Source organism: Otolemur garnettii, unplaced genomic scaffold (assembly GCF_000181295.1).
Source record: "Otolemur garnettii isolate 467f Iridium unplaced genomic scaffold, OtoGar3 scaffold00024, whole genome shotgun sequence".
NCBI lineage: Eukaryota > Metazoa > Chordata > Mammalia > Primates > Galagidae > Otolemur > Otolemur garnettii.
In genome coordinates this window covers 13,608,420-13,621,416 of record NW_003852419.1, presented here as the reverse complement: position 1 = coordinate 13,621,416, position 12,997 = coordinate 13,608,420, and the positions used below count along the sequence as shown (strand labels likewise).

General features: G+C 38.8%; 1 protein-coding gene across 1 annotated transcript in view; it reads left to right on the top strand.

Annotated features, from left to right (window-relative positions):
• EFEMP1 (EGF containing fibulin extracellular matrix protein 1) overlaps nucleotides 1-12,997 on the top strand; it is a 63,156-nt gene that overhangs the window by 3,260 nt on the left and 46,899 nt on the right. Inside the window, exons 3-4 of the mRNA XM_003787933.3 lie at nucleotides 2,408-2,456; nucleotides 2,620-3,006. Of these exons, the coding sequence (XP_003787981.1) occupies nucleotides 2,408-2,456; nucleotides 2,620-3,006 (436 nt within the window). The remainder of the gene's footprint in view (nucleotides 1-2,407; nucleotides 2,457-2,619; nucleotides 3,007-12,997) is intronic.

Below are 12,997 nucleotides of genomic sequence, written 5' to 3'. Positions count from 1 at the left end.
TCAAAGCAACGTAAAGTGGAATCCTCTTCTTTCTACTGATGGTAGAACTGATGATCAGAAAGGCTAACTTTTCTAAGGATACACAGCCACAAGTGGCAAAGCTAAATTCAGTCTAGGCTTGTTTAATAGTAGACCCACATTAAATGTACTGGAACTAAATAATTAAAACTGTAAGTCTTCTCTATTTACTATACGAATTATTTAAAGAAACTGCCATTTTTGCCTGGTTTGAAAGATACTTTTCAGAAGAATGGGTTTGTATCCACAAGGCAGTCTCATATTCCCCTTCCATGTTAAAGATAGGCTCCATCCAGCTATTTACTGACAAATATATGCATAAACAACTCTCACCCCATTGAAAGAATTCATTAGCTTACTAAGAAAATTCAACCCTTTGCCTTAGGGAATTTGCTCTGGGAAGATACTATTGAAAACTATGAAGTTCCTAAGCAAGCACATGTAGTATTATTATATAGATTATACGAAAGGCAAGGAGGTGATTAATGTTGGTGCTGGGATATTCCAGGAGCTACAACTCTGTGCTGTTCTCAAAGGAAGTAGATGGATCTAGAAAGGCTGAAGAGATGCCTGAGTTAGAGAGAGGGGCATAATCAAAGGCTGGTGGTATAAACAACAAAGACAAGTCCAGGTAGTGATAAGGTCAGATCAGCTAGAGCTGGGCATTGGAGAGGACCTGGAGATGATAAGAAATGAGAAGTCTCCAGGCCACTGTGAGCTCTTGGATGGAAGAGCAACATAACAGAGGCAATAGAGATTGCCGTGGAGCCTGTGTTGCAGAATGAGGAGATAGGGAGCCTTGCCTGCTGAGGAGGCTAGAAAAAGGCTGACACCAATGTGTTGATGTAGAAATGGACAGAGTCAGCAGAGCTGAAAGAAAATAATTGGAGCATTCATGCTGAGATCCTGGGTCTCCAGAGAGGTGGTGGTATCTTGGACATTGTTAGGGAAACTATACAAAAGTACTCTGGGAGATAAAGTCAGTTTGGTTCTCACCTTGGTAAGTTTCAGGTATCAGTAAAATATCTAAATTGATCTCGCTGCCTCCATTGGGTTATTTCCTTGTCCAGTGTCTATTGCATGTATAAGCACCTAGCAGCTCTGCTAAAAGAATTTAAGTTTATTTGGTTGCTTGCTCCTCTTTTGCTCAATCTTCCCAGAACCATCTTAATCTGAGTGATTTTCTCAAATGAGCTTCTGATCAAATTGTTTCCTAAGCTTAAAAATCCTTCAGGAGCTTTGATCACCCATAGCAACATTTCTTAAGAAGTAGCCCCAAGACAATCTGCACGGGAATCACCTGGGATGCTTGTTAGGCACTTCAGCCCCCTACTCCCAAGACCTACAGAATCAGTCCTTTGGGTGGGCCTAGAAATATGCATTTTAACCTGGGTGCTCTTGAAACGTAATAAACCTTGAAGTTCATTGACCTTCAGAGTACAATCCAGTTCTTCCTTGTCCCAAACAAATGCTTCTTGGATTGTCATCCCCCATCCTCCCAGAATTCCTTGCAGCTCCTTCCCTCTTTAACAATTTTGTGTGTTTGCTCCCAGTGGTTTCCCTTCCTAGAATTTCTGCACTTCCCTGGAAAAATCCTACTCATCCCATAAGGCCCAATTCAGTTGTCTCCTCCCCTGTGAAGCCTTCACTTCCACCCCAGCTGGGCAGAGTCCCTCATTCCTTCCTCCACCTGACATCTTGCTACAAGTTTTCTGCTTGTCTATCTGCTTATCTGGCCCGTGAGCAGCTTCAGGACAGGGACAAGGTCTGCATCCCATTGGTGTCCCCAGGGCCTCGTGTGAGAAGGTGCTTCAAGGGGGTTCAGTGAGTGAACTAGAAGGGCCCCTAGGAAATGACACCATGAGGCGGGCACCCAGCACGTGAGATGAAAGAAAGAATGGTAAGGAAGGCTCGGTGTTTGAATGCTCTTGGAGGATGGAGAGGGAGAGAGAAGAGTTTAGGGCAGCAGAAAAGAAAAAAAAGAACTTTGTTGAATGTTTTTGTTTGTTCCTAAAATTTACAGTGTGGGAAAAGGAGCAAATAAAACATACTAAAACAAACAATAAAAGCAGTCAGAGAGGGTGGAGAAGATTAGTCTCAAGACAGAGAGGAAAGAATTCCAAGAAGATGGTGATGGTCAACTGTACCAAGCCCAGCAGAAGAGTAGAGGCAGCTGGTGACTGAGCAGGATGCTGCCAAGCTGTCCACTGCACAGACTTGTCTTTAAGAAAGAAAAACCAGGGACTGTTAAGCCATGCATCTCATCATATATCTAGGTCTGTAGCATAAGGATTGTTGCCCTCAGAATGATGCTTTCAGAGTAACCTGTTAGGGAATGGACACATCAATTAATGGTCTCCTGTCCCCACCTTTGGTGTTTTCTCCACAGCAATGCACTGACGGATATGAGTGGGACCCTGTGAGACAGCAGTGCAAAGGTGAGCTAGCTTCACAGACCCCATCTGAACGTTGCCCTCTGTCTCCAGCTCATGTGTCTCTTCCTGTCCTGTGTGTATTATACCAAAAAAGGCATGCACGTAACATTTACATGTTCCACCCTCCCTCTGAGAAGATTCCTGACTTATTTTATTGCTGATACAGATATTGATGAATGTGACATTGTCCCAGATGCTTGCAAAGGTGGGATGAAATGTGTCAACCACTACGGAGGATACCTCTGCCTTCCTAAAACAGCCCAGATTATTGTAAATAATGAACAGCCTCAGCAAGAAACACCAGCCGCTGAAGCAGCCTCGGGGGCAACCACTGGGGGTGTCGCTGCCAGTAGCATGGCGGCCACTGGAGTGCTGCCTGGGGGTGGTTTTGTGGCCAGTGCTGCTGCGGTCGCAGGCCCTGAAGTGCAGACTGGCCGAAATAACTTTGTCATCCGGCGGAACCCAGCTGACCCTCAGCACATTCCCTCCAACCCTTCCCACCGCATCCAGTGTGCAGCAGGCTATGAGCAGAGTGAGCACAACGTCTGCCAAGGTAGGTGTGACCTGTCACCCTAACCAGAATGTTCTTGCCCAGGTGCACCTCCTGGGAAGGATGATGATAATAATTGCTTGCATTTACAAAGGGATTCCCACGCGCCAGACATTGTGCTAAATGCTCTATCTGCATTATCATGCTTAATCATCACAGTAATCATAAAACATTTGTTGCTGTCAGTGTCAGTGTCGTCATCTTACAAATGAGGAAACAGGAAACTGGCTGAGAAAGTTCATCAGGGGTTCCTAACCTTAGCTGCTCATATTTAGAGTCACTGGAGAGCTTTTAAAACTTGTTGATGGCCAAGCCACACCCTAGTCCAATTAAATCACAGTCTCTGGGGATGGGTTACAGGCATCAGTATTTTTTAAAATTCCCCACGTGGTTCCAGCACACGTCCAAGTTTAAGATCCAGAGGTCACGCAGATGCTAAGTGCAGAGCTGGCCTTCAAACCCAGGCAGGCAGGCGCCAGAGTCACAGCTGTCAGAAGTAGTGGTCAGGTTATTCATTGGGAATTGGAAATGGTGCCATCAGGCTACTCCATAGATGTCCCCCTTTGGTTTCTCAAGTTTCTTTTCACTGAACTTGCCACTGACTTATTTTTCTCAATCAGCAATAAATAAATGGGGCTTCTGCTTCTCATTACCTTAAATGGACCCTCCCCCCTCACATTTATATCTCTTTTAAAGCCCTCATTTGAGCACATTTTGCTTATATCACTTGCACCGTGGCATCGTCTGCCTGGGCTTTTCTGTTTATTTTCACAGAGAGTACACATCACTGTGTATTCTAGAAACAGCTGTAGACTCATGCTAGCAAAGTGATAAGAATCTTGGGCTTTGAAGACATGTGGGATGTTAACTAACAGGCCTGTACTGAGAGATTTTCTTTCCCTTTCCATCTTAGCAAACCCTTTCAAAGCTACCTGGTATGGAAATTGTGTTACTGAGATGGGGCCATAGGAGCCCCCAGACTCCCTTTTCTCTGCCAGGGGCTTGCTAGGTAGACCCCATAGTGCAGAACTCCATGTTATCACCACATAAGTGCATGGGACCCATTAGCCAGTGGAAAGGGCCTGAGAGTTCTTAGGCCTGTGAGTGATAGAAAGAGTTCACCTTTCTCCCTCAACAGTGATGGATTCAGAGAAGATCACTAAACTACCGAACTAAGTGAAAGACATAAATCCTTGTTGTTCTGGGGTGGCTGCCCCTTCACTAGATTTTAAATGGCTTATAAGGAAATCTATCATGCTTTGACTTTTGTTACTTTATATTTTATGTGCAAATTTTAAGTACCCCACATCGAGAGCTACCCCATGCTGTGATGGTTACCAAGGGTGCATCAGATTAGCATCTGTTTCGTGTTACTATCATGAGTCAGAATTCCAATTTTGATGATGAATGATTCAGCATCTGCTTGATTTTCTGATATTTAATTTAAGAATTATGTCACGATAAACCGATGTTTTCTTATTTACATGTATTTAGGTGAATATTGACTAAAAGAATACCTTAAGTTACATCAACTTTTAATTGTGATATTTTAATATATAATAGGATTAAAAGGTTTGGTGATATTTTTCCTAAAATCAAAAGTTGGGCTAAAATTTTTTAAAGAATTGACTTTTATATACTGAATTATTTTTAGCTGTTCGGATGGTATATATTTTAATAGTACTTGGAAGGAAAAAAAAGACAGGAAAATGAATGGGTCATTTCCTAAAGTAGTTTATAGCCATCATTGACACTTATGGTTGAATTCAAGAACAAGGCCTAGAACTGAATGAAGTTCCAAAACAAAATACATTTAAGGACTGGACAGGTGACTCATGCCTATAATCCCAGCACTTTGGGAGGCCAGAAGTTCAAGATCAGCCTGGGTAGGACAGCAAGACCCTTGCTCTACTAAAAATAATAATAATTTGAAAAACCCAGCTGAGCATTGTAGTGAGTGCCAATAATCCCAGCAGCTTCTGGAGGCTGAGGCAGTGGGATACCCACAGCCCAAGTCTGAGGTTACAGTGAGCTATAACACCATTGCACCCTGCTCAGAGGCATAGGGTGGGACTCTGTCTCAACAGAAAAAAAAAAGAAAGCAGCAAAGAAACAAAAATAAAAAATAAGGAAGGAAATAAAATAATAATAATTAGCCAGGCATGGTGGTGTACACCTGTGGTTCTAGCAACTTAGGAGGCTGAGGCAGGAGGATTACTTGAGCTAAGGAGTTAGAGGCTGTATGAACTATGATGGTACCACTGCACTCCAGCTCCAGTGACAGACCAAGACTCTCAGAAAAAAAAAAAAAAGCAAAGTCTTTATACACATACATGTATGTGTTATATATATATACGTACACACGTACATATATACACACACACGTGTATAGACTTACAACATGTATGGGTTATATTAGAAACTGTTCTGTGAATATAAAAGGTGTATAAAATGAAATTCTATTTTTTCTTGAAAATATTTAGACTACAGAGTTACTTTCGCATATTAAAACATTCATAATTTTTACTTCTTTGGGAATTTAAGTTATGAACAGACTATTAAATTCTTTGCTTAAGGAAGATGCTATAATACATACTTGTTGATTGTGTGCACACAGGATATTTTCAGCTCAAACTCTTCTGTATAATGTAGCCAGTTTCTAAAATTTGAAATTGGGGTCTGTACCATTGAAAGAAGGGTTAAAAGTTTTGGAAGACTTAAGGCTTAAGTTGGATTTCTTCCCACCTCACAATTTTGCAAAGTGCCCATAAATGTGGATTTACTTAATTGTTGATAAAAGGGGGTTATTTCATACGATAACAACAGGATAATCTGTCTAGGGAATCTGACTAACATAAGTCGAGTCACACTTGTGCCCATTTATTATTGAGCTAATCAAACATGTGGTCCAGCTTCTTCTAATTGCCTGCAGATGTCTGACATTCTCATTCCAGGCCAGCAGCACAAAATAATGTTTTATAACCAATGTGAAAGTGTGGGGACCTCCGCTTACAACAATAATGTGCTCCAAGGACCTATATTATTGACATCATCGTGAAGGTTGAGGAGCCTTCTGTTTTAATAAAGATCTCCACTCCCTTTTAAATGTTACGTACTCGTGCCCAGTAATCCAAACACATTTACTGGATTAGAGTAAATGAATGCCTATGGATGAGTCATATTTGTATAACAATTATTTCTTTTTTCCATGCAGTATATTTTTCAACAGGTACAGCTGAGGGCATTTTTTTACATAGGGGCTAAAATCTATACTGTGTTTCAGTCTTAAAACCAGTTGGGCCTTTGGGCGCATTACACAGATCACAGATGGTTCCTAATGATTCAAATAATACCACTGGATTTTTTTAATGTACACTATTTTATAAATATAGGATGTCCCAAAAGTCACCCCTAAAGACACCATACTAAGAGAAAATGGGAAATTGTAGCTACATGAACCTTTACATACAAAATATTCATTACAAAATTTTACAAAGAGGTGGCTAATGCATAAAGAATACTTTATAAATATTTTATAAATAAAGGCACATTTAAGCTACAATTTCCCATTTTTCCTGTATATGGCAACTTTAGGGGGTGAGTTTGGGGATACCCTGTATATCTTTTAGTCAACTATCCATCTTCTAAAAATTTAATGAAGATACATTTTTCATGAATTTTTCTAGGGTTTTATGCAAAAACAAGGAGTTTAAAATGCAACATAACAGACAAAGATCAAGTCATAGTGGGCAGGTGTTTTCAGGGCAGTCTTGCCCAGTGAGGATGGTGCTGTGGGAGCCAGTCACACCGAACATTTCACATGACTTTCTCCTTGGCAGCTATAAAATTACATGGAGATCATTTCAGTGGTACATACCTAGAGTCATTTATAGGTAAAATTATTAAAGGAATTAATTCTTTCCATGAGACATCATTCGCTTCAAAGACAACAGATATTCATCTCCAAAAGACAGCTGAATGAATAAGGAGCTACATGATAAGCCATTGATGACCTCCCTTTCATTGTCTACATCCTTAACTGCACAGTCTCTACGTAACTCCTCAAAGGAGATGGAGTTAAAAATCACAAGTTCAAGTTAAGATCTCTTATAATCATATATAACTTTCTAAGAGCCCTAGTCTTTTTTTTTTAATTGTTTGGGATTTATTGAGGGTACAAAGAATTAGGTTACACTGATCGCGTATGTTAGATAAAGTCTGTCTTGTAATGGTGCCCCACCCCCAAGAGGTGTGCCATATATCGTGACCCCCTACCCCCCTCCTTCCTCCCCTCTCCCCACTTGCTCATTCCTCTACCCCTCCCCTTGTATCAGCTCATCTACTGCCTTCATATTAGAATTGAGTACATTGGATTCTTGCTGCTTCATTCTTGTGATGCTTTACTAAGAAGAATGTGTTCCACTTCCATTCAGGTTAATACAAAGGATGTAAAGTCTCCATCTTTTTAATGGCTGAATAGTATTCCATGGTATACATATACCACAGCTTGTTAATCTGTTCCTGGGTTGGTGGGCATTTAGGCTGTTTCTACATTTTGCCGATTGTAATTTGAGCTGCGATAAACAGTCTAGTGCAAATGTCCTTATGATAAAAGGACATTTTATGGATATAATCCTTTTATCATAAGGACATTTTATTCTTATAAAGGAAAAATCTTACGAAGATTTTATTCTCACAGGGGAAAAAAGTCATTTGGGGACTAGCAAGAAAGAGAAAGCATCTATTTCTCTGCTTAAAGGAACTTGTTCACTTAATTGAACTTTTAAAAAATTAAACATAGGGTATTTGCATAGCTAGTAATTAAGCCACTACTAAACTTGGCCAGGATTTGCAGGTATGACTACTAATTTGCTAAAGAAACTGTGGCACCAAGAAATAAACTCAGTACAGAAACCCAATGAAGCTGATTATGGAGCCAAATCTAGCATGTAGTTACTCGTAGGGTGTCACTGAGAGATGTGAAAACATACCCTAACTTTTCCAACCATCTCTGTCTGCTAGGACTGTGCTAGTTTTAAACCTGAAAGTCTGTGTCCCTGAAAATGCCTCAATTCCAAGCAAATAGGATGGTTGATCACCCTAGAATATCCCCATAACCCAATTCCCTTCACCTTGCAGCCAAAAGTGAGAAAGTTCTAACATTAGAGGTATTTTTGCAGGTTATGACATTGTTGTCCAGTAAGACTATTTTTAAAACTTGTTTTGAACTTTCAAAGCCCACACCTGACTGATTTTTAAGTGCATGGACATTGCCACTTTGCCGATGGGCAGGTTTTCACATTCCTTTAGACTTTGCATGTGTAGGATATCTAGTCATTAACACGTACATACTTAGATGTGTGTCATAACAGAGCTCATCTTTTCACATTTCCACTTGGAAAATTTTCACCACATGGCCAAATTAAGTATCATACTTCCACCCCCAGGTTTTCAGCTTGCTGAAATTTTTATTTTTTTCCAACTTTCAACTATATTTCCAATGATTTCATTTTAATCATTATTACTCCTGTGATGCAGGAGTACCTAAAACTCTAAAAAAAATTTCTTTTCCCTCTTATAAAGTCTAAAGGAACATATAAATTATGGTGTACTTAGAGTTTTCTTTTTAAAGTCTGTATGTTCTTGGGGACCAACTATTATCTTCACATTTCTTTACAAACTTCAGGATAACAAAAAGACTATTTGGAAAAAGAAAGACTTTATTATCTATGTAAAAAGAGAAACTGGAACAAACATGTTCAAGTACAACTTCTGAGATGCTAGGGACGTCGTTCTTTGACTTCTTTCATTTTAAACTTAAATAATCTCATATCCAAGAGGATTTGTAAATTATAGTGTAACCAACTGGCTTGGCATAGCTGGCATTGTCATTACCAAGCAGCTTTCAAACATTGCCCTTCTGTTGATCCTTAGTAATGTTATTAGTCTCTGGACGCAGAGGTTAGTTTTGTGTGGAAATGCCTAATTTTCATTACATGTAATCATATAGCCCAGTGAAGACCTTTCATCTCAGAAAATAGATATTTTGCAAAAGCAAAACTATAATTGAGTAAAGTATGACATTAACTTTAAAGAAATACTTCAAAGAGAAAGTAAAATGGGCATTTAGTGTGCTTACGTTTTTTTTTTCCTAGTTCTTCATTGTTTTTAGCCGTTAATTACCTTTGGGCACCTGTAAATTATCTAAAGCCATATAAATGGATAAGAATTGAGTTTATAGGGAAAACGTAAGTACTTTTTAAACAAGCTGATGCAGTACAGTAGAAGTGATTGATTTTGTCCCGAAAAATCTAGCATTATTTCATAATTTACTTTCAAAATACTGGAGTCATTGAATTTCTAGTCCAATTTATGACATTCTTATTATATATTTGTGAATAGTATATGTATGTATCTGATTCATGCACAGTCAGAAAGTTTTCTTACAATTCCATCATAAAAATTGAATAACCACCATTTTAGGTCTGCTATGAGACAGTGCCATATAAACCCCTAATTCAGTGATTCCCAGACCAGAAGCATCAGCATCATCTGGTAATTTGTTGGAAATACAAATTCCCAGACCCTACCCCATTCCTATGAAATCAGAAACTGTGGAGGTGGGGCCTGGCAATCTGTGTTTTAACAATCTCATGGTTTTGAGGCCTGCTTAAGTCTGAGAACCAATGCCTCAACTTAACTTTGGGAAGTTACATCCAGCTATATAAATCAGAGGACAAGGCCAGAATACTTTACATGGGATATGAGAAGTAGTGAAAAGAAAACATCAAAAATATACCTTTTGCTTCTGTGGTAGAATAATATTTCTACGTTAATTCTCTCATCTTTTTTTTTTAATGTTGGCATTGTAATAAAAATTTATTTTTTAATTAAATCATAGCTGTGTACAATAATGTATTTATGTGGTATAATGTGCTGGTTTTATATACAATTCGAAATACTTATAACAAGCTGGTTAACATAGCCTTCACTGCACTTTCTTAATCATTATGTTAAGGTGTTTATACTCTACATTTAGTACTCTCGTCTGTCTTAAGGCCATCAGTCCTCTGATCCCTAAACATAGGTGGCCATAAGTCCCAGTTAGGACTAATATCCTTACAGAGGAAAAGGGGCATCTTAAAGAGAAAACAGGAGGGTTTTGCATCTCTCTATAAAGCCTACAAATGTGAACTATTACAACTATCCTTAAATTGTCAGTAGACGAGACTCTAAGTTGTGTTCCAGCTATGGCAATAATTGGTGCTAAATGGTACCATATCTTCTATAGGGATCCCCCCTTAAGTTTATGGCACAAACTTAACAGATGAGGCAATACTATTTGGAGGTTCACTTCATGTAGAACCACAAAAAAAGGAAGGAGGTTGGTTCTGACTGTGTCTGTACAGTGTCTTTCAGCTACCAAAGTGATAGGGGATGCTGCCAGTATCAGGTGCACAAACCCATGATCTCATCCCATTTAAACTGTGTCAGATATTTAAAGAGTATTCACCTAAGTGTCTTCTGTTCAACTTAAACTTGATCAAAAATTTACTTTCTATCAAAGATGAGAAGATTCTTGTTAAAACTAGTTAACACTTAATCTGTGGAATGAATTTCCCTCTCCCCATAGAAGCAAAAAAGCAGATTAGAGTATAATTGCAAGCCTGGGTAACTTCTGGAATGTGCACTGGTACTGGCTCATTATTTCTTTCTCCAGCAGGAAGTCTCAGGCATATTCCCTGAAATCAACACGTTGTCCCTTTTGTAAGGACTGCCTTTGCACTTGTTGAATTTCTGGCACAATTTTATTTTTTGAAAGCAAAGAGTAAACAAAATTCCTCCCAAATGTGTTTGATTTTGCACGAACGTACGACTAAGTAATAATTCACACCACATCTGAAACTCATTAGCAGGCTGCTTTTTCCAGGAGGTAACTACAGATTGCACACTCAGAAATAAAACTGATCAAGAAAACTGCTTTCAAATATTGGCAGAAGAAAATGCTGTCGTTGTACGAATTTAAACGTAATTGCAGGTTTATGGTATAAACTGAAATAATTTGTAAACATTTAATAAAGATGAAGGGGAAAACTGACAGGAAAGGCAAACTTAAAGCCAGCACATTGGCATCGACACAGATAGTTTGTCCCTGTCAACTTCATAGGACCACAGATTAAACGGAGGGACAGACAGTCAATCAGTGCATATAAATGTGTGCTAAACAGACTAAAAAGCTTGAAATTTTAAGCTAAATCAAATCCTAAAACTTCGACTACTTTTGAGATAATTATACATCTCAAGTATCCAGTTCAGGTTAACCAAGCAATATTTCAAATCGATCAGCTAGAGCACAAAACCATTCGGAATTCAATCAATTCAATTCAATTTGAGAACAACTTTCTGCTGCAGTTTGGTAAAGTCAGGGTAGAAGGAAGGAATAGTCACAGTGCTGAGAGAATGTGTTGTAATCAACCCATGAGTTATTAAATAACAATTAAAAGAAATAAACAATAGTTCAGTAAAGTAGCACATGGGATATCACAAGAAGTGCATGACAAGTTGTCAATTTAGATGTTAAATTAGTATGGAACACAGGGAAGCCCACAGTTTACTAAAATACATGTTTGGGCAGCAAAAGAAAACATGTTCCCAGCAATGTGATCAAGAACAAAAATCTTTTCCCTCCCTAGAACAGAGAGTCTAGTAGAGAATAAAGAGATGTGGGGAGGTCTGGTGAAGGAATTAAGATCCAGCCACCAGAGGAAGTAACCATACCAAAGCCCAGGAGAACTAACGAGAAGCAGCATGACATCGTGTCCAGGTTCCTTCTGTCCTGGACCAGCTCCCCCAGAAACAGCACATTTCTTCCTCATAGGAATGCTAACAAGATAAGGGGGGAAGATTAAGTCATAAAATACGAATGATGCTGAGCCACTTTGCACAGCAAACATCTGTGACTGGTTCCATCCTCAGTACCTCTCCCCAGCAAAATGCTAATGAGTTCATCTGTCTCTCTAAACTTCTTCCAGAGCTGCGGTCTGTTTTGTTTATTAATGATTTTTGTTGTTTATTAGTATTAATGAACGCCATTTAATCATGGCAGAACTCAGATTTAAACCATCCTTGAAAATAAGCTGTTGAGCACCATGCATGTGAGATATATTAATCTAACTAAAAATGTTATAAAATTTTAGTGTGATCCATGAGTATTTTTTTTTTGAGACAGAGTCTTACTTTGTCACCCTCTATAGAGTACTGTAGCATCATAGCTCACAGCAACCTCAAACTCTTGGGCTCAAGCAATCCTCCTGCCTCAGCCTTCTGAGTAGCTGGGACTACAGGTGCCTGCCACAACACCTGGCTATTTTTAGAGATGGGGGTTTTACTTTTTCTCGGGCTGGTCTCGAACCTGTCAGTTCAGGCTATCCACCCACCTCAGCCACCCAGAGTGCTAGGATTACAGGCATGATCCACCATACCCGACCACATGAGTAGTTACTGAGAGAGATTAATCCATCTCTTTAATGATGACGGTCTTAGATAACATTTTTAAGCTTAAATTGCTTGAAAGAAGGATTCATAAAACGTAGTCTTTATATTCTGGATTATTAGGTTTTTAGTAAACATTGTTTACTAAACAGATTGCTGTTATTCCTAGAGTAATTGGAAATGCTAGAATTCTTTTTTATTTTCTGACAAGCCATTTAAGTAGCAAATACATCTCTGAATCAAATATAGCCTTTCTCAGAAAATCTCATAGTGAATAATGAAAATACACTTGGGTTAGGGAAATGTTAATATTTTGTGGCATTTTAAGTAAGATAATCATAGGCTGAAAAAAATTTTAATTTCATTCTAATTAACACAGAAGAATTGTATATTATGGGGTACAATGTGATGTTTTGATATATATGTACATTACGGAATGATTAAATTAAGCTAATTAACATATCTGTCATCTCACATACTTAGCCCTTTTTATGGTATAAAC